This window comes from Zingiber officinale, chromosome 4B (genome assembly GCF_018446385.1).
Source record: "Zingiber officinale cultivar Zhangliang chromosome 4B, Zo_v1.1, whole genome shotgun sequence".
Taxonomy (NCBI): domain Eukaryota; kingdom Viridiplantae; phylum Streptophyta; class Magnoliopsida; order Zingiberales; family Zingiberaceae; genus Zingiber; species Zingiber officinale.
Window position 1 is genome coordinate 123,667,340 of NC_055993.1, and position 21,391 is coordinate 123,688,730.

Consider the following 21,391-nt stretch of genomic DNA (forward strand, 5'->3'; position numbering starts at 1 on the left):
CATCAAAGGGAGTGAAGCCCATAGCCATATAAGGGAGCAGAGTGCGTAGCAATAGAAGGAATCAGAGCACCGCGGGTGAAGGGAGTAGAGCCTGTGGACGTAAAAGGATGCAAAACAGATGGAGCATATAGAGCATATAGTAATAATAGAGTGAAGCGCCTATAGCAGTAAAAGGATGCAGAACCCTATGGTGAAGGGTGCAGAGCCTGTAGCAGTAAGAGGATGCAGAGCCTGTAGCAGTAAGAGGATGCAGAGCCTCATGGTGAAGGGTGTAGAGCTTATAACACACCTGATCGGGGAGTTGGGCCCCTGGTCCCTGATTGGAGAGTAAGACCCCTAGCTTGTAATCAAAGAGCGAGACCAATAGATCTTGATCGGGAAGTCGTACTGCGAGTCAATGATCGGGGAGCTGTGTTCCTAGTGTATGAACGGGGAGCTGTGTCCCTAGTGTATGATCGGGGAGCTGTGTCCCTAGTGTATGAGCGAGGAGCTGGTGTTAGAGTGTAAACTAAAAGCCTAGCTTTTGTAAACATTTATTTTTGAAATAAAAAAATCACATTGGTCAAATGTCTACATTTTATTTGTTAAGTGTAGTTGTTCAATTAATTTATATTGTAGATAACATAGTGTGTGGTATCACTCACAGAAGATCATGTTATCATTTCTTTATAAATTATAAATAGTTGCTCACGACTAAGATGGAAAGGAACAAACCATTGGAATAGTCGTAGTGTAATTAGGTATTAGTTTATCTTGACTAATAAATTACACTAGTACACTCTAAGTGTATTGAGTATGACCATTTTAGGTAAGTTTTTTTTATACTGACTTAATAAAAGAACTAGACCTTAGTTATTATGGAAGTGTGTGCTCTTAATCCTAATATAATAACAAGCACATATATTTGGTATTTATTTCTTTAACTTATCAAAGAGTGAGATTTAGCTCGATAAATCAATAGGCCCGATAAGTTGGGAAATGATATTACTTATAATGTGTGTTGTTGATTATAGAAGGAAATTGTGTCCTAGTTATCTAGGTTGAGAATGTCCCCAAGAGGAGCTCATAAGGATTGTCATGTTAAACCCTGCAGGTGGACTTAGTCCAACATGATAATGAGGTTGAGTGGTAGTACTCTTGGACTTAGAAATTAATTAAGTGAGTTGTCAGTAACTTATTTAATTAGTGGACATTCGTTATCTTAAACACAGAGAGACTAACACACTCATGATAAGAAGGAACCCATAAATGTAATTTGGGATTGGTGCGGTAGTGCAACAATAACTCTCTAATGGAATGAGTTATTGTTGATGAACTTGAGTTGTGTGTTCGGGGTGAACACGGGATACTCAAGCACATCGGAAGGCCAAAACCAATTTCTCCTCTAGGTCCCTGTCGTAGCCTCATTAAAGGCTCAAGTCCATCCAAATATAAGCTCATCTTGGTGCCAAGAAGGGGGCCGGTCCAATTCTTGGTAACCAAGCAAGGGCCAACCACACCCTCCTCTATGGGGGCCGACCCTTTTGCTTGGTGACCAAGTAAGTAGGGGTCGGCCATGATTAATTCAAATAGGAGGGGTGTTTTGAATTTTTAAAATCTTCTCTTTGTAGAAAATTACAAGTTTTAAAAGAGAGTTTTTAAAATATAAAACTTTCCTTATTTGAATTAGGTCACATGGTTTAATAGAGAGTTTTAAAAGTTTTAAAACTTTCCCTTTTTAACCATCCTCATGGTTTTAGGAAAAAGGAAGAGAAGTTTTAAAATTAAATTTTCTATTTTTGTAACCATGTTAAAAAAGAAAATTTTTAGAAGAGAAATTTTAAATTTTAAAACATGATTTTAATTTTTAAAACTTTCCTTTTTAACATCCACTTTAGGAAAGAGAGCTTGTAAAATTTTATAAGAGAATTTTTTCTTGTAAAATTTTATAAAAAATTATTATTCCTTCCTTTAATTGGCCGGCCACCCTTGCTTGGTGCCCAAGCAAGGGGCCGGCCAAATCATCATCCAATCAACCCATGATTTGATGATTGATTCAATCAAGAGGAAAGAAAAGGAAAAATAAAAAGGGAAAAGGAAAAACAAGAGGAAGATTTTAATTTTTGTAAAAAGTCTTTCCTTATTTGCCTTGGGCAAGTAATATAAAAGAAGGGGAGAGGAGACCTCATGAGATAACAATTCTTATTCTCTTGGTAGAGACTCTTCTTGTGGTCGACTCTCTCCTCTCTTTCTTTCCCTTTATTCTCTTGTTCCCTAAAGGTGGTGGTGGCTGAAACATAGAGAAGGAGAAGAAGACTATTGGGTGGTGTTCATCTTGGAGGATCATCGCCCACACGACGTCCAAGGCAAGGCGAGGTGAGGCGAGGAATACGGCAGAAGATCTCGAGGTCATTAGCATACAAAGAGAAGATATAACTAGTAATTTTCTTTTGCATCATGCTAGTTATTTTTCTTTGTTAGAATTCCAAACACAAGAGGCAATAGATTCTAGTTTTTCGGATTTGTTATTCAAGTTTGTGTTTTTGTTTTTTTTTTTTCGAATTTGTGATTTGATTGTTCATTTTGGTTAAACCTAGAGTTATAGGAAATTAAATATTAGCTTTCCTTAAAAGGCTTTGTCTAGAAAGTGGTGGTTGCTCCCATATCCAAGAAGGCCTAGTGCCTCGCCATGTTTAACCTGTAAGCCAATTTTAAAAATTAATATTTAATTGAATTTATAACATGGGTGGATTTGGATCAATAGTGTTAAGTTCCGCTTGTGATCCAAGTCTAAACCATTAAGAACATATAAGTTAAATTTGGAATCAATAATGTTAAGTTCTGTTTGCGATTCCTAATTTAACTTCTAAAGAAAACAATAGGTTAGTTAGAAAAGGTTCGACACTTGTACAAAATTTTTGTACAGTGGAACCGGTACGATCTTCCTAGGACTAACCAATAGTTGGACCCTTAGTGTTTGATCAAAAATCAAAGGCCCTAGTCTTTGATTAAGGAACTAGGATCTTACTCTCTTATCAGGGAGCTATAGCAACTCCTATAATCGTAAAAAGGGAGCAGAGCCTGTAACGTACCTGATCGGGGAGCCGTACCAACCGGCTAAGGGTTTATCTCGGTCCCTTGACTCCCGAATACCCGTGGAGTCAAGGAAAAAACATAATGAAAAAACTAACCTGTCGGCCAGCTGAAGCTCCAACTCAACCCCTCGACTCCCGAATACCCGTGGAGTGAGGGTAGAAGATAATATGTTCGTCGGGATCCTCCAGGACTATAATAATAGCATAGAATCTCTCGACGTCGTCCATCTTCACGTTCCAGAATAGGTGGAGAAGATTCCATAGATAGTGCCAAATTAATCCTGTCCGGAATCTGAGTCAGACGGATCGTCGGATGAGGTGGCGAGAATGTTGACCGAGTCGATGGTTTCTGTGTTGACCAAGTCTTCAGTAGTCCTCTGGTTAACGCTACCTACAGTCAGCGACCGGGTTGTCCCGATCCCTGGTATCCCGAGGCTCGAGGCGGATCCAACGAATATATGAGTAATAGACTAATGATATAATAATGAAATAAATGAGGGGAGAACGAGTACGATAACATACCCTGGCCCAGGGGGTGCCCTCGGATAGGACGCTGGTCGAGTTATCGTGTCTCGGAAGAGTAGATGGATAAGCCGGATGAAGAGCTGGATCTGATGAAGCGGAGCCGGATGCGTTATGGAGTTGGAAGTGGTGGCACGAAACCATATGCGACCTCGACACGCAGGCCAGACTAAAACATCGGCACGCAGACCGGAATAAGACATCGACACGCAGGCCGGATTAAGGCATCGACACGCAGGTCGGAAAATAACAACCATAAGAAGGTTCGACACCAAGCACACAGTCCGAAATATAACCGCGGTTCAAAGGCCAGAACACAACAATGACTCGATGACCAGAACACAGCTATGATCCGAAGGCTAGATCAGTACCGAAAACACACGTCAACGTGGATCGAACATCAGATCGATGTCAGACGTAAGGGCAAGGGCAACTGATGATTGGCCGGTGGCTATGAATCAAATGACGACGTGGAAAGGCCAAAGTGTGGCTGACTGCGCGTCTGACCGATGATGATGACCAAAGAAGGGCATCGCCGAAAGGTAACCATTGGAGTGCTGACCAACTCGGGAGGTAGCAACCACCAGAGAAACAAAGGAGGTGGCCCGTGCGAGGGTGGCGTGCACCTGTGCGGCTAGCGAAGGCGACGAAAGAGGAGGTGAAGCAGCAGCGCCCGCATGGAGAAGGAGGCGGCTACTGCCTGCTTCGCTGGTAGTGTGGCCGGCGATCAAAGGCCTTTCCGGCAACGGTGGCTGGCCGCGGCGAAGTTGTCGACACGGAGAGGGAGAGAGGGCTGCCGGCGAGGGACTGCTTGCTGGGGTGGCCGTCGAGAGGGGGTGGAGGAGTTGGTGTGGTTGGTGGGAGAAGAACGAAGTGGAGGGCGCGGATTCCTCGCGTGAGTCTGTGCAACAGCCGTAGCGTGAAGGGCAAGCTGCTCGCGTGAAGAGAAGGAGAAGAGGAGTGGCTCGGATGTGGCTCCGACGATAGGAGGAAAAGAAGAGGAGCGGCGGCAAGTCGGTCCGGTGGTAGCGTCGCGAGGAGGAAAGGGAGAGGAGTAGTGACCAGTGTCGGACAGTAGGCTCACGCGTAGGCGGCATTCCTCGGCCGAAGAAGCTCCCCCCTCCTTGTCCGACGATAGAGAAAACCCAGCCAGAAGGAAAAGCCTCCTCTAAACTTGAGATGTGGTCTAGTGTGGAAGAAAGAGAGAGAGAAGAAGAGATGGTTGCCGGCGTCAGAGGAGCGTGATATTGAGAGGGAGGAAGAAAGCCCCTCCCCTTGGTTCCTGTTAGAGGCGGCGAAGAAAAAAAAAAAATACGGACCCCTTCTAATTACTACTTTACCATGAAGACTTATATATCCGTATCAGATAGAGAGAGGTGAAACAATCACTCAATTGGATATCTCACGATGGAAAATATATTTGTTTATGATGCTGGATTGTGCAAAGACACATGGCTCAAGCCTAGTGTATGCACCGCTCTCGCAGTAGTGGTGGAGTCAGAAATTATATTCTATTTGGGTTGATCCGGGCTGATGGAAAGAAGCCTCTGAATTGATCCGTTGCCATCTACCTTCCTCTATTTCTGACACCGTTATTCCTTTCTTTTGCCACAAATCCAAGCTATAGTTCTTCCTCAATGTCATCAGACTCTCGGGCTAAAGCCCAAGTAGGTTCACATGTGACCCGTCCTTATCCGAGACACGATGCAATGGTAACGAAAGTTTGATTTTCTCATAGAGCATATAATACACTAGTGCTACTTAAATTACTCATGATATTAACTACCCACTATGATCCATCCGAGTGCTTATTTAATTTATCCAATAATTCATGAAAAATTTATATGGGATCGAATTATTATCTCCCAAATTAATTGATTGGAAAGAACTATATATCGATTAAAAAAACAAAAAAAAAAAACAATGTACACCACTGAGAGAGTGACGACTTCACAGCGAAAGCATTTGACGAAGACCGGCGTGGATGACTAGCCATGAAGACCACAAGTTCCGAGTTCCGATCATAGACATGTGTGTTTATGGTCTCGTATCTACCTGAACCCGGAACTCTAAAACCTAATACCCAACCGTCTCTCCTTTCTACACGAATAAAAGTCCTCCCGCCGTTGCTTCCACCCAAATCCACGTCCTCCTCCTCACCTCCGGCCTCACGCGAGGTTTCCGTCTCATCGACACTTCTCCAGGCACTAGCAGGAATCGAGACCAACCTTCGCCGCATTCTATTAGCGAGGTTTCCGTCTCATCGAAATTTCTCCGGGCACGAGCAGGAAACGTGACGAGACTTCGCCGCAAGGTTTCAGTCCATTTCACCCAAAGTTTCAATCCTTTTCTCTGCCTTCTTGATTCCTGTTCGTCTTCCCTTCCTTCTCAGAGAATGATTTCCATCACACCCCTGAAAGCCCATTCTACCCCTTTCGCAATCCCTCTCCTTCCTCCCCCTTGTTTGCGAATCTCACCTCGTATTCCATGTGCTCTGACAAGGAGATCTATGAAGCTTCGTTCCGAATTCGAGTTGAAGGGCAACGGTGCCCTTTCCGGCGACTCTGACCCCCGTGCATTGGACCGGGTAAATACAGAATTTCGGCTCAAATATAGTATAAATGTCTTCCCTTAGTTTTTGGAATATTATCGTCCGTTTTAACTTAGGGTTCTTCATTGTCGTTTCTAAGTTACTTTTTCATGGAATTTTTCTAAGCCAACTTGTTTAAGATGTAAGGGGGCAACTACAGCATCAAATCTCGAAGATACCTCTGTCCAGATAGATGCTTCTCTCATTCAAGCTTCTTATAAAGCATTCTGTCACCATGTTTTTTTCTGCCATATATATATATACACATATTTTCCTATTCGGGCTTACTTTGTGCAACAATGTTTCGTAGCTAATATGTTTTCTATTATCAGTTCCTGTTGGCAAGAGTAATGAGTTTAATTTCAGCCAATTTTTTATTTCTCTATCAAGTCTCTGCATTTCTCATAAGGAAAACTGAACTCAAATATATGCTCACTGTATTTTGACCTTAAATTGTCCAAAGTTGACATTGTAGGAAGGTTGTGCATGAATTACCTATAAATAAGAAGATATTAACTTAATTGGTCTATTGATTTGTGCTAGTCTGCATGTGATCGAATTGTTATTGGCTAATATTTGAAACATTGAGTTTTACTTACCATTGTCCATTAGTTTCATTTCTTTCACAAAGTTGTATCATTGTTCCTTCAATTATGATACATCAACTGCTCTTGCTGCCTTATTTAAGCTATTATCATTTCTTCTACAGTCAACCTGGCATGACAATAAGTTGGTTTCTATATGTTGCAGCTTAAGGCATTGGAAGCAGCAATGAATGAAATAAACAGTTCATTTGGCAAGGGAAGTGTTACAAGATTAGGAAGTGCTGGTGGTGCTTTAGTGTATGTATACTGTTGATATATCTCACTTGTTTTAGGTAAAAGGCCTGCTGGGTATTTCGATTATTTGATTAACAGGATTGATCTTCACTGCAGAGAGACTTTTCCAAGTGGTTGTTTGACTTTAGATTTTGCTCTAGGCGGTGGTCTTCCCAGAGGACGAATTGTAGAGGTAAACATTTTTCATTATTTATCTCTATAGTTATTGGTCATGGTTTACGAGTTTTTAGTATTTTGTAATCTTTGTTCTTTACACTTGAGCATTTATCTTTAATTTAAAAAACATAGAAACTACTAGAAAAGAATGGAATAATATTATCACTCAAGCTTCCAGATGAAAATTCAATGTGCATGCTTAATGCTCCAATTTTCATTTTTTGTTTAAAGTTTGATTTCGTCTCTGATAACAGTCATTACTAAAATAACCAAATGGTATTGCCATATTTAGCTAGTCATCTCTTTGTTTTGGTTCTCATGGCTTTCTTTTCCTTTACAAGATTGAACTACATTAAGCAGGCAGAGTTGTAATAAATGGGATTGACCTACAATTCTTTGCAATTCAATATTTTCATGCTGCTTATGTGACTGACAATAAATAAATATGATAGTACCTTTGAGTTTACTGATAGTTGGTTAAATTCAAATAAAATATTGCTCAAGAATGTAGACTTGGATATGGTATTTGGTTGTAGGAAGTCTAATATGGAGGATGACTCTCAAATTAAGTGCTCTTGGCACAACTAACTAACTAATCCACTTCTTATGAGTTAGGAGCAGTTCAGATGAACTGGTTCAGCTGAGGTGAGCCTTCAGTAGATATTGACAAGTTGAAGACGACTCATAGAGTGAAGAGGTTGAAATAACTCAATGAGGTGCTTTCCATTATGAGGTGAGTGGCCTCCCTTATGAAGTCAACAACTGTCCCTTGTGAGGTGAGGTTCCTCTTATAGGAGTAGTTTTCTTATGAGGTTATTTGGTTTCCCTAATGAGGTAGCCAGGTTTTCCTTATGAGGTGAATGGGTGGAGATTTGCCTATCTGAAGTGACTATTATGGATGAGGTGAAATTTATGGATAATGTGGTTTCAGAATGGGGAGAGTTTCAATAGGTAGATATTGAAAAGTTGCAGACGACTCATAGAGTGAAGAGGTTGGAATAACTCCTTAAAGTGCTCTCCCTTAGAAAAAAAGGTAGGTCCGCTACCTTAGCGGCCCCCCTAGTGCCGGCCCCACGGATATGGAGGGAGGTTCATGCAGGTACACAGGCCATAGGCGCATGGCGGGGTAAACCCCAGGTCGTCAGTTCCTGAGAATCGACCCCTGGCCATTACGCCAGAGATACCATGCGCCCACCGTCTGCGCTACGCCCTGGGGGCAAAGTGCTCTCCCTTAGAGCATCCACAATAGGAGGATGTATTTCTCTCAAATAATTGTGGTCCCCACTTCCACATCATCATTCAAATATCCCACTCTTCAAATATTCCAAATCTCATAGTCAAATATTTCACCAACCAAATATTTATGGGTCCCACCAATCAAATATCCCACTCTCAAATATCCCTAATTCTGCAATTAAATATCTCACCAACCAAATATTTATGGGTCCCACCAATCATTTTATTAATTTACATCTAATTTTTCATTTAAATAAAAGGGCAACCCGGTGCACGAAGCTCTCGCCATGCAGGGTCCCGGAGAAGGATCCATTGTACGCAGCCTTACCCTGCTTTTTTTTGGCAAGAAGCTGTTTCTAGGATTCGAATCTGTGACCTTTTGGTTATAAGGCGACAACTTTACTATTGCGCCAAGGCTCCCCTTCTTTTCATTTAAATAAAATTAATTATATTTTTCAATTCTTCAATTTAATATATTTCATCTACCATTTATCCATAAATATTTTTTACTTAATATTTATCTATATATTTTAATAATTATTTAATATAATTATTTTAATATTAATTTTTATTTAAACATAAACATTACAATATAGGACGGACAAATTTTAAAAGGAATAATACAACATTCGAATACAAATGTTTCACGAATTCGAAATTGAAATAACTAAATATTTCATAGATAAATTAATCATTCACTCATCGCGACGACATGCTTCCTAGATATGTTCAATCAAATCGTGCACCTGAATATCACGTAACTCAGAATTTGTTCGAATGTATTTAGCAAATTCGGTGGTTGAGCAATGATTTGTTGTGATAGTATCATGTTCTTCGTGATCCCAAATCGATATTGCATGACCTTCATGCTCCATAATCATGTTGTGTAAAATAATGCACGTATACATGATTTATTTGCATTTATCCATAAACCAATGTTGCCATGGACCTCTTATAATTGCCCAACGAGCTTGCAACTCCCTAAATGCTCGCTCGACATCTTTTCTTGTAGCCTCTTGCCTTTCCTTAAATCATTCTTTTCGGATTCGGGGTAAGAAATACTCTTGACGAAAGTGGTCATTCCGGATATATACCATCTGTTAGATAGTAGTACCCTTTTGTATAGTGTACCGTTCACAATAAAATTAACCTTCGGTGCATTTCCTTTCAAGATGTCATTAAAAATAGGTGATTCATTAAGCACATTGATGTCATTGTGAGACCCAACAACTCCAAAAAAAAAAGGCATGCCATATCCATAAATCAGCAGATGCGACCGCCTCAAGCACAATTGTTGGATAGCCATGATCACCTCGTGTGTACTGTGCCCTCCACGCGTTCGGACAATTTTTCCAGGCCCAATGCATGCAATCAAGACTTCCTAACATCCCAAGGAAATCACCTCCATATATTTGTATCACACATTGACAAAAGTTGGACAAGCATTCGAGGGCAGTTGTTTCACCCATCCACAGGCACTTGTTCAATTGGTCAGCGAAACCTCTATAAGCTAATTGACGGATAACCATCATATATTTTTGAAGCGGCGACAGACATTTTCTCCTCACTGCATCCTCCCTCCATTTAAAATAGCCACTAGGATGATTTTCCAAATTAGCGACTATGTCCCAAATAGCCCTTAGAATAATCATTGATAATCCCTTAGAACATGTCATTAGTATACACCGGCTAGAAATAATCATTGATAAGTTGAGTGTGTTTAGCTACATGATCTCTGTTAATTGACCTTCTTTGTGTATTCCCATAATAATCTTGCACGAATTCAGTCACTCTAAGTTGATTGTGTACTACCATCAGGAATAACGCTTCACCGGGATATGATATTGTATGGCTCGTTGTGTCTTCGGAAATATTTTTTGTGCTAGTTTGATTAAGATCTTGAAACATTTTGGAACAAATGAAGAGTTTAGCGTGAGAAAGTGGAAAATAAATATGGTATGTAGTTTTTTTTTTTTTTGTGAAAGATAGATGAAAGAAATGATGTATATATAGGGGAAAAAACGAACATTGCCCAACATTCCAAAGAATGAACATTGGCAACGTTCATTTTTGCCAATGTTCATTTTTTTATTTTTCCAAACGTTGATTGAATTTAAAAAAAAATTAACAAAAGACATAAAAAGTTAGCAAAGTTCATTATTAAATTTTTCCAAGCGATTGAATTTTACAAAAAAAAAAAAAATTAAAAAGTAACCATTGCCCACCTTTTGGTGGGCCTGGTTGCATGCCACCACAAAGAAGACACCACACAAACTTGTGCCCGATGATTTCTAATACCTTTCAAATATCCTCATCCAATGGGAGATAATTGAGAGTCGGGGTAGATATTTGGAGAAATATTCTCTCTAAATATCTCCCATTGTGGATGCCGTTATGAGATGGGTGGCATCCCTTGTAAGGTTAACAATGGTCCCTTGTGAGGTGAGGTTTCTCTCATAGGAGAATTATTTTTTTATGAGGTAATGAAGTTTTCCTCATGAGGTGAATGGGTGGAGATGTGCTTGGCCGAAATGACTCTTATGGATGAGGTGAATTTTATGGATAAGGTGGGTTTGAGAATGGGGGGAATTGCATTAGCATAGAAGACAAGATGTAGGATCGGAGTAATGCAACAAAATAAGGATAAAAGAAAACAACACTAACACTGTTTGTTGTTACTTGGTTCACAACCCGCGACCGCTAGTCCAAAGCCCGCGACCGTTGATCGCTTTCGGTGCGAAATTCACTATAAATTTGTCAAGTACAAGGATTGGAATATGAAATACAATTGACTTAAGTAAAAATACCAACAACTTCATGAGATCCGAAGTAGAGCGTAGTTGATGAAGCGTTTTGGCGTCATAGCAGAGTTTCAGAGCAGCTCGAGAGTCGTTCAGCGTAGAAGATTGGTGTCTTGAGCTATTGGTCGAAGCCTCCTTTTATAAGGCATTCCAGGCGCCTGGATCCCTTCCAGGTTTATGGGGTTGACCTGATCTGATCCGTCTTCGCCGGTGTTTATCCACCTCCGAGCGCTTGGATCCCTTCCAGGCGTTTAGGTTGCTGACGTGGCTGCACCTCAGCGAACCTCTATTTGAGTCGCCTCTATCCCTTCCAGGCGCTTGGATCCCTTCTAGGCACCTGAAGTTTGACGTGTGTCAGCAAGCCAGGATTTGCCAACTCAGTTGCTCGCGTAGTTGGATTCGAACCATTTCGAGCGCCTGGATTCGTTATGGTCACTTGAACCTTTGGGCGCTTGATCTAACCTAACTCCGACCATCTTTCCTGCATAGTTAGCACAACATGCATAATAAATGAAAGAAAACATAAAGTAATTTAATAGTCTTGGGACTGCTCGGTTCTGACTTTTGGATTTCGTTGCAACCCTAGGTCGGACTGACGTCTACTGTTCCCTCAACGGGGAACACGTCCTTACCTACTGCTCATCCAACCCTCCTGACTTGTTTGAACTTTTGCTCAGCATCCGATCTTGACTTTGTGTCTTTCCTCTAGACGCCCAATCATCGATCGGCCTAGACTTTTGCCTGGTGTACGTGCACCCCAAGATGTTCTCGATTTGTCAAGATTTCTGTTCAGTCCACCTGACTAGGACTTCTTTGCCTAGCTTCAACTAAGATTTTCCTGCACGCTTAGTTAAGCTCGTTAGATCACAATAACCCCTAACTTTGAACCTTTGCCAATATAAAAATACAAATTTGATTAGCTAGTGCTTCCAGCACTAACACAAGATAGAGTGGAAGGCTTAAGTCTGTCTCGTGCAAAATTTCCCCCTTATGATGCCACCCTTGTTGTGGCTCATGGATGCATGCCAAGCTGTAATGCCCTTTATAGGTTGGCATATGTAATGCTCTAGTTGCATCATGTTGATGAGCGAGTTATAGATTGTGTTCTTCCCTATCCAACTCTTCCTTATTTGGAACACATGTTGGATTCTAATTGGTGGGTATACCTAGCAGTATTTATCCCATAATGCAACTAAGGATAATACTATGTCGTGTAAATCTACACAAGCTTGTCTTAAAAATTCTTATCATGTGTCATAAAATTTGCAACCTTATTCCAAGTTCTTCTGGTTTCTCAAAATCTGATCCTTTCCTCTTGTTGAAAGTTGAAAACACTGGTGTGCCTTGTATGCATTTGAGAGGTCCAAATGTCACAGAAAATATAATGCCAAAATATTCTGATGTCTCACTGTAGAAATGTGCTAAGGCAGAAAACAAGAACTTCTGATCATTCTCTTGTGACACATTTCATGGATATGAGTTCCAGACTTTGGAAATCTGCTACGATTGAAGTTCCTTTGTTCTTCTTGTAACAGTTAATTTGAAATTTTATTAAAAAAAGATTGAAACTGAAATTCAGCATTTCATAGGTTTGCCTAGAAAGAAAAATTATTTAGTTTTTTAATTTGATAAATTTGTAAATCATAAATTTTTATGTTATAATTTCATATAAGCAGTCAAGGCAAACAAAAGGATCTCTCTATCTATGCTTAAAGAATTGCATAGCTCTAGAATTTGTGATTTGTGAAATTATAAATTGTCTTTCTTTTCTGAATCAACAGATATTTGGTCCAGAAAGCAGTGGGAAGACTACGCTAGCTCTACATGCAATTGCAGAAATACAGGTATAGATTTAAAAGTTTAGTATTGTTTCTTTAGAAATGATAAATGTTTGTAGCACAAGGTGACACATTTTTTAACTGCTAAAGTATATTACTGAATCAACTATGTATTCGGCTACTAATATGCAGAAATTGGGAGGCAATGCCATGCTTGTTGATGCAGAGCATGCTTTTGATCCTGCTTATTCCAGGGCATTGGGAGTCGACATAGAAAATTTGATTGTCTGCCAACCTGACAATGGGGAAATGGCATTAGAAAGTAATTTTTGTTTCACTCGGATAATATTTTTATGTCTAAGTTTTTTCCCCCATTTATACTATTATTTGTTATTGACTTGTAAAAGTCACCAATATTAGTGTTCTACTTAGATTTCATAAGTATAATGATGCTGAAGAATGAACTTTGTTCACCTTAGTAACAATTTATTTTTGTGAGTTCCTGTATCTTTGCAAATTAGAGACAGTTGATTAGCAGCTACCAAGGTTATTGTTCTTTGCAATACACTTCCTGTATGTTTTAAAGAAATTTGAAGCCATCGATCTTGACTATAAAACTTAAAGAATCATTGTTGCTCTGTGTTTTCATCTAAACCATCTGCTAGATTAACTGATTTCCTTAACCTAATATCTTGTTGCTTTAAGTAATCCACATGGGCACATGTTTTCACTTAAATGTGAATTGCCACTAATAACTTTATGGCAGTTGCGGACCGTATGTGCAGATCTGGAGCAATAGATCTCATTTGTATTGATTCAGTATCAGCTCTTACTCCAAGGGCTGAAATTGAAGTAAGTTTTTAGATTTTTTTTCATTGTTTTATTTGCCTCAGGTGTTTAAATGACAATATTGACTAAACAACAGCTGAAATACTTGCCTAGGGCGAGATTGGGATGCAACAAATCGGTTTACAGGCCCGTCTAATGAGCCAAGCATTGCGTAAAATGTCAGGAAATGCCTCAAAAGCTGGTTGTACTCTGATTTTTCTAAATCAGATAAGATACAAGGTATTTCATAAATTTTCTTCCTTGCCTGCTGCATCACCTTTCTTCCTTTTACTGAACTCTCATCTATTCACTTTGATAGATTGGGGTGTTCTATGGAAACCCTGAAGTCACTAGCGGAGGGATTGCCCTGAAGTTCTTTGCATCACTTCGTCTAGAGATACGCCCTATTGGAAAGATCAAATCTGTGAGCGAATGACTTCAGTGATTAACTTCTAGTTCTCTTTATCTCGACTTCTTTAATAAATTAGGATAACTGCATTAGTATTTTTTTTCCAGGCAAAAGGAGATGAAGATATTGGAATTAGGGTGCGTGTTAGAGTGCAGAAAAGCAAAGTATGTTTAGCAAATGCAGTCATTATTATCACACCAAATCTTTGAAAATGATAGAAACCATCTTTAAAAATGATAAACAACATTTTTGTCAACGTAGTGTTGAATACATTTTGACAACTTTGTTTCTAATATAAAATTTGGTAATTGTGAAATTGTGTTAACTTTGTTTCAAACTATTGGATTGAGTAAAAGTAAGCGCCCGACGATTACATATATTAACCATTATATCTATTTTTTCTTGTTCTTGTGTATCACTTGTTGAGTCTCCATTTCTTCAGGTATCGAGACCATACAAACAAGCTGAGTTTGAAATTATATTTGGTGAAGGAGTTGGCAAATTGGTTGGTTCAAAATGTTCTCGCTTGTATTATTTTTTTTTACAGAATTGAAATGCTTTTTCTCTGGACTCACTGATTTGAAATTTAGGGTTGCCTTTTGGATTGTGCTGAGTTGATGGATGTTATTGTCAAGAAAGGATCATGGTATAGCTATGGAGAAAATAGGTCAGCTACTTGCCTTCAGCTAATAGTATAGACATCTCAAACAGTTCACCACACGTATTCCTGCTCACCTTTATTTTGTTTGGTATTTTCCACTATCCTGCATGCAAACACGTTCAAGGTTCAAGTATAGAACTTTGAATCTCTTATTTTATATCCATGTAGTTACAGATAAGCTCAATTTAGATATCAGATAGCAACAATTAAGGTCTGTGTCCCTTAGTCGAGGATCTGCTGTCTCATGTAACCATGGTGATTAAACTCATGGAAGTTGCTTATCTGTTTGATTCTGTATGTTACATCTTACTAGTGGTTTCATCAGGCTTGGCCAAGGTAAGGAAAAGGCATTGCAGTATCTGAGAGAGAACCCTACTGTATGCAATGACATGGAAAAGGTGTGTATTGTTCCCATCTCAAAATCCATCTCTTTGAATAAACATTTTCAAGTCTATGAATCCGGACATCCTTGTTTTTGTATTTATAACTCGAGTATCTTGCATAGCGTGTCATTGGAAATTTACTGTGTAGTCGTCATATGGTTTTATCCAGAATATCATATCAAGTTGAGCATTTGGAAAATGAGTGTCATACTTGTATTTTGATCAATTTTATAGTTTCAAGATTTCTACATCTTCGTAAATTAGGGGCCTGTGCATCAATACGATAAAGTATTCTGGTTTACCTAAATGTAAATCACCCACTGCCATGCCATAACTCGGGTACTGGTGTGGGAGGTTCAATAGATACTGATAGAATAACTTGTTTAACATTGTTAGAATCAGTTTCACCTTTGGATATATATTCAACGATACCTTAATTTTGCTCTTCCTTGATGTCAACAATTGGTTTGTGACAGGCGGTTCGGCCAATGATGATGGACGTAAGCAGGCACATGAGCCTCTTGGCTTTTGGTCAGTTATCGACTGCAGAAGAGGAACAAATAAATGACGAGAAATGAATGCTACATCAATCTTGCAAGGGATGGAATCATCCGTGTTTGATGGGAGGTTTTCAATTTTGGCCGATATGCTCAATGCTGCTACTTATGCACGCTAGTATTGATGATGGAATCACATGACACGATCTTTGGCACGAAGTGTAGTTTGCTTTCGAAAGCTTACACTTCCCTCACTTTTAAATTCCGTAGATGACGAGCTGATTAGAAATTCATATGTTAGAATTGGAACGCTACCAAACTTGAGCTTGGTGGAGTTTGATCCAATTCAGAGTTGATGCAATTCAAATTAGGTCAGATGAGATCCATTCTCGCTGGAACTAGATTAGCCACAGTCAATCAATATGCCATAATATTCAATTTTCTTAAATTGGTCCAAGTTCTATTGAATTGGTTAAGGATGGTGGTCGAGATGATTTTGTTTTGTGGATTGAAGCTGATATAGACACCATTAAGAATGTAATATAATCCAAGTATTTGTTTCTAAACCTAATTATTTTTCTTAATTAACGTTTTATTATTATTATTATTATTATTATTCGTTGTTTACATCGTCATTCATTTTAGGTTAGAGAAGAGGTGAGTAAAAGTTCTGAATTAACTGATAGGACCAATAGAATTCAGTTTGTTCAAGTTTTATTAGAAAATTCGGTTGATTAACTTAACCATGGTTTTCTTGACCACATGTCTACGGTATCCTTATCAATACTGATGCAAACTCCCGGGGTGTAATCACCTTTGATACAACTAATCAATGGTGATGCGGCGGCAAACCGTTGTTCTTTTTATCCGCGAAAATGCACACGCCCGCTTCTGTCACAAGCTTCGCTAGGATCATTGAAGAGACGAGGACGGGGCTTTTCGCGGCGATCAATGCCATACCTCTCCCTGGTGCGTATATCGAATAGGATCCAAATCCCATTTTCTCTCCCTTTTCTCCTTATCTTCAGGTCGTTCCTTGCTTGATTTGGTTTCGTATCTCAATCTTGTTTCATCGGGTTCTTTGATGCCCGGACAAGGGTTATGATCCATTTAACCTTTGGACTACTTTTGAGGCGTCAAGTTGCTCACTTCTTTCCTTCGAATCTGAAGACAATCAACCCATGCGGCTTCGGTGGTTTCTTCGTTCCGATTTCTGGATTCTGATGTCATTGATGCTAATTTTGTACATCATCTTTGGCTGGAGGAAAGAGTGGGGTATATTTGAAGTCAAAAATATTTAACATTGAGCATCCTTTTCTATTCGAGCATTGAAGATGGAGAAGCTCTAATATTTGAGGAATTTTGAAGCATTTCCTCGCGCCGAGGAGCACCTATTACAGGAGACCCATTCAGGGGCTATTGGTATGTAGCTATCAAACACCGTTTTGTGCTTCCCGTTTGTTGAAATTAGATGCCAGACAACAGAAGAAGACGGATTTGATATTTAACGCGTTACTATTGTTTTACTCCTTTGCAGATTGTTGCTTTCTGTAAAACTTCACTCTTCTCGTGCTTCACATTGTAGTCCTGTTTTTATGGGTCTTACCGTAATGGCTACATTATTTGTACACGAGATGCAATATTACCTCACTACCCCTACTGTGCATCAGGTTTGCTTCTCTATTTTTCTGGGTAGTTCGAGCAAGAATCATCTGGAAGTTTTTGTCCTGTTAAATGACAAAATTCCTTCTACTTTCCATTGCTTCAGCAAAAAAAGAGTTTTGCATCTTTATGCTATACATTTACCTTTAAATTGATTCTTGTGAACCATATTACTTGAAATTATGGTTTTCTGTGGTTCTTATCATTTAATTACATTAAAATAGTTGGCACATAACTGATCATGGATATAATTTACATTTTATTCTTTTCTCTCATTAAATTCTGAGGCTTTTGAAGTTGAGAATTTTATATTAGATACCTGCCTTATACAAACAGTATGCTTTTCTCTTTTATTTTTTTCTAGCCAGAGCTAGACTGAATTTTGTCTATACTATGTTTAGAGTTGGAATCCATTGGGAGATAATAGTGAATGTGAGGAAATATCTTTTTCATTGAAACATTTGTGGATGAAAAGTATTACCAGCACTCAACTTTCATATTGAAAACTTTCTGTTCCATAATATTACCCTTCGCCTTTTTGAAGGGGTGATGTTTGTTGAAAATTATTTTTATACGAACTTTTCATAGCATGATTTTCACCAATGGAGCCACTCAACATATCATACATTTTCAGTTTAAATTGATTTGAATATTCAACTGATACCAAAGTGATTTTTCTTGTAATTTCTTCCAGCTCCAATAATTTACAAATCTTTATTTTTTTGCATTATCTATACTTTTGAAGTATATGAGTGACTCATGCTACTGGGATAGACTTTTTTTTGGAAGATCTGGTTTTACAGTCAGCTTTTTTTGCTAATTGATGTTATTCTACTCATTGATTTTAGTTACTGTATTTCTGCAGATGTCTGTAGATGTAAAGCAAGGAGAAAAACTTCCTATTCATATAAATATGACATTCCCTTCCTTACCTTGTCAAGGCTAGTTTCTTATATTCTTTTTCTCAATATTTACATCTCTGCTAATTCTTGCATGATACTAAACTTCTCTCTTTCCAGTTCCATGTGACTTTTCTCTCTTTCCAGTTCTAAGTGTTGATGCCATTGACACGTCTGGAAATCAAATATTTGGAAGGTAATAACCATATTTTTTTGGGCTCTGACTACATTTGTACAAAAATTGATCTTTAGACAAGCAACATCATTATTATCTTAATGAATAAAGGTACATAGTATTATTCTAGTACAAAAATAACATTTCAACTTATTATGTATTTGTCATCTAAAAGTACATTTTCTTTTTTTTTTACTAAGAAGATTGTGAATTCTTTTTATAAAATGTCTTGGCTCATAATCTGTAATCTCAATGTGCACAGTCTCTTTATACTCACGTTGACAAATTGAGGCAAGAATGAGTAATACTCAACAAGTTATCTCACGGGACTGTACATAGTGCGAGTGTAAATCCATCTACCTCAGTTGGTGATCTGTAGGATTGCTTTATTATGTGGATGATGGAAGTAGTAAGAGGGGCCTCTTTTATAGCCATTATAGTTCTCCGGCCTAATAAGATGGCTTAGTTTTCCTTAACCAAGAAGAACTTGACTATTGACAAAGTGAAGTGGAATTGCTTTCAAGAAATCAGACATTAGCTTCATTGTCATCTTCTTCTTTAGTAGTTCTTTTGATTAAATAAGGAAATGCTCATCTATGCCCAAATCCTCGCTAAACAATTCATTAAAAAATTTCCTTTTTAATTCTATTTTAGATTTATAGTTTTTTTTTAATCTTTGGCAAATAGAGTTTTGATTTTTTTTTTTTCTACTTTTCTTTCATCAAAGGAAACAATTGGAAGGAAAATACTTCTCCTTTGAATTTTTTTCACTACCTTTTCTTTCTCTAGTTGTCTTCTTTTATAGGAAACAAGCCCTTAGTCTTGAGATGTATTAACACGTACCTCTTCTATACGCCCAATAGAATTCTATCTTTAATGGAGATAAATAATTAAAGAAATTAAATAAATAAACTCACAAGCGTAGACCCATAAGTCAATTTAACTTTTTTTTTTCCCTTCCGAGGTCTTTATTTAGTATGGAGTCAATGATTTTGAATTTAGTTTACGGTTGTGGCATATTAAATGTTTCTTAGAGGAGGTTAGTTATATGAGGTCTTCCTTATAGATTTAAGTATTGAGGTTCACATAAAGGTCCTTGTCTCGGGATATTATTAAATGTTGTGGGATCCTTGTTTATTATGTTCAATGACATGTTGACTATTTTGTAGTTGCTAGGTCATCCAAGGACGGAGCCACCTTTTCATCTACCTGGGCGAAATGGAAAATGTGAGAGAAAAGAGTTAAAAAAAAAAAATAATCAAGTAGATATCAGCCCGGGGGCTATTGATGTCAGTCCGAGGGCTAGCGAACTCTTCCATGATTGAGTGTTTAAGCTTATCTAAAGGTTTTTTGGTCGGAGCGGAGGGGTTGCAAAATGAGGTAAGGAGTATCTCTCAAGGTGCTAAGGTTGACTTCAACCCTGGGTTCCTTGAATTTTTACTTTTCTCCCAAGGTGAGTATGAGCAATTCATCTAGTGAAGATTTTAGTGTTAAAGCTTTGAACTCATTTAGAAGTTCTATAACATTGTGGAGCGGCGACTAATTGAGGTTAGTTCTTCAACTGTCGTTTCTTGGGATTCAAAGTTGTCATCTATATGGGGGGATTAGGGGCTTGTTTTGTCTTTCATATATTGTTTAACAAGATTGAGCTTCATGTGGCTTTTAGTGTATCTAAAGCATATATAATCTTTCTTTCACCGTGCTTGTAATCAGGTTCATCCAAGAATGATGTGCAAATATTCATATTAAGAATGTCATTCATTAAAAATTGTGGAAATTGAGCAAAGGACACCTAAATTTCCTAAATACTTGATGGCCCACCATATTTCGAAAGTTACTAAAGAGCGCATGCATCTGTCTCAAAATACCTTTTCGTCCACTCGCTTTTTCGAGTTTGTTATCACCTAAACTATTGGCTGGTTGATCATTAGAAGCGATGCCAATTGATTAGAAGTGATGCCAGCTTAAAGCGGCTCCAATTGATTAGAAGTTGATGTATGAAGTTTTTGGCTAATTGTGTCAAAGCGATGTCATTCTATTGACCAGTTCACTAAAAATGTCTATAATTGACTAAATGTAATTCCATTCGATTGGAAGTTATACTGATCCACTAGAAGTGACTCTAGTTGATTAGACTTATTGTTGGCGCAACAAGGTCGAAAAGGAGATAAATTATCTATGTAAAAATCAAATAAATCTTTCCCAATCTTTTAATTCGGATTAGTAGCAACAACATAATTATAATAAAAATAAATAAACAACTTTAAAAGAAAAGAAGCAAAAGAGTTACTTGGTTATAAGTTAGGTGATTGTTAATCCAAGATAAATAGAAGCATTAAAAAAAGTCCCCTTCGGTGAAGATGAAGAAGTCTTTTACACTCGTTGAATGCTCAGAAAATTGCTAGGAAATGAATACTAAAGTATGATTATTTCCTAGATCCAAGGATCTTTCTCAATCTTTTAATTCAGATTAGTAGCAGTAACACAATTATAATAAAATAAATAAACAACTTTAAAAGAGAAGAGGTAAAAGAGTTACTTGGTTACAAGTTAGATGGTTGTTAATCTAAGACAAATAAAAGCACTAAAAAAAGTCGCCTTCGGTGAAGACGGAGAAACCTCTTATACTCGTTGAATGTTCAGAAAGTTGCTAGGAAATGACTACTAAAGTTGATGATTATTTCCTAGGTCTAAGGGTTTGTCTTTTTATAGTCCATGGAAAACTCTATCCGCAGTTTGAAGGCGTCTCCAAGATGGTCCAAGGCACCTTCCATTAGATAAGTTTTATCCGCTGCGGATAAAACTCTATCCGTGGCTAATTGCTATCGGAAGGTGCCTTCAAAGGCTAGAAGACGCCTTCATACTGTCCATCAAAGGCGCC

At 38.3% G+C, this 21,391-nt stretch overlaps 2 protein-coding genes across 4 annotated transcripts; both read left to right on the forward strand.

Annotated features, from left to right (window-relative positions):
* Positions 1-5,543: 5,543 nt before the first annotated feature.
* LOC121976401 (DNA repair protein recA homolog 1, chloroplastic-like) lies at positions 5,544-16,345 on the forward strand. 2 transcript variants are annotated; one of them, XM_042528546.1, is made up of 14 exons: positions 5,544-5,910; positions 5,989-6,183; positions 6,937-7,028; positions 7,122-7,197; positions 13,000-13,062; positions 13,189-13,318; positions 13,763-13,848; positions 13,939-14,064; positions 14,144-14,248; positions 14,341-14,397; positions 14,676-14,738; positions 14,824-14,900; positions 15,220-15,292; positions 15,754-16,345. In XM_042528546.1, the coding sequence occupies exons 2-14, from the start codon at positions 5,992-5,994 to the stop codon at positions 15,853-15,855; spliced, it is 1,242 nt and encodes a 413-aa protein (XP_042384480.1). In that variant the 5' UTR covers positions 5,544-5,910; positions 5,989-5,991; the 3' UTR covers positions 15,856-16,345. The 2 variants fall into 2 exon arrangements, with proteins under 2 accessions (XP_042384480.1, XP_042384479.1); XM_042528545.1 differs by having other exon boundaries at positions 5,544-6,183.
* Positions 16,346-16,472: 127 nt separating this feature from the next.
* Positions 16,473-20,164, forward strand: LOC121976402 (endoplasmic reticulum-Golgi intermediate compartment protein 3-like). 2 transcript variants are annotated; one of them, XM_042528548.1, is made up of 5 exons: positions 16,473-17,196; positions 17,312-17,444; positions 18,302-18,377; positions 18,456-18,531; positions 19,680-20,164. In XM_042528548.1, the coding sequence occupies exons 2-5, from the start codon at positions 17,370-17,372 to the stop codon at positions 19,684-19,686; spliced, it is 234 nt and encodes a 77-aa protein (XP_042384482.1). In that variant the 5' UTR covers positions 16,473-17,196; positions 17,312-17,369; the 3' UTR covers positions 19,687-20,164. The 2 variants fall into 2 exon arrangements, with proteins under 2 accessions (XP_042384482.1, XP_042384481.1); XM_042528547.1 differs by lacking the exon at positions 19,680-20,164 and adding an exon at positions 18,773-19,053.
* The last annotated feature ends 1,227 nt before the right edge of the window (positions 20,165-21,391 follow it).

Coding starts and splice junctions, on each gene's coding strand:
- LOC121976401 (XM_042528545.1), top strand. CDS start 5,992: ATGATTTCCATCACACCCCTGAAAGCCCATTCTACCCCTTTCGCAATC. Junction 6,184..6,936: donor ACCCCCGTGCATTGGACCGG/GTAAATACAGAA, acceptor TATATGTTGCAG/CTTAAGGCATTGGAAGCAGC. Junction 14,398..14,675: donor TTAGAGTGCAGAAAAGCAAA/GTATGTTTAGCA, acceptor CCATTTCTTCAG/GTATCGAGACCATACAAACA.
- LOC121976402 (XM_042528547.1), top strand. CDS start 17,370: ATGGGTCTTACCGTAATGGCTACATTATTTGTACACGAGATGCAATAT. Junction 17,445..18,301: donor CTACCCCTACTGTGCATCAG/GTTTGCTTCTCT, acceptor GTATTTCTGCAG/ATGTCTGTAGATGTAAAGCA. Junction 18,532..18,772: donor GGAAATCAAATATTTGGAAG/GTAATAACCATA, acceptor CAATGTGCACAG/TCTCTTTATACTCACGTTGA.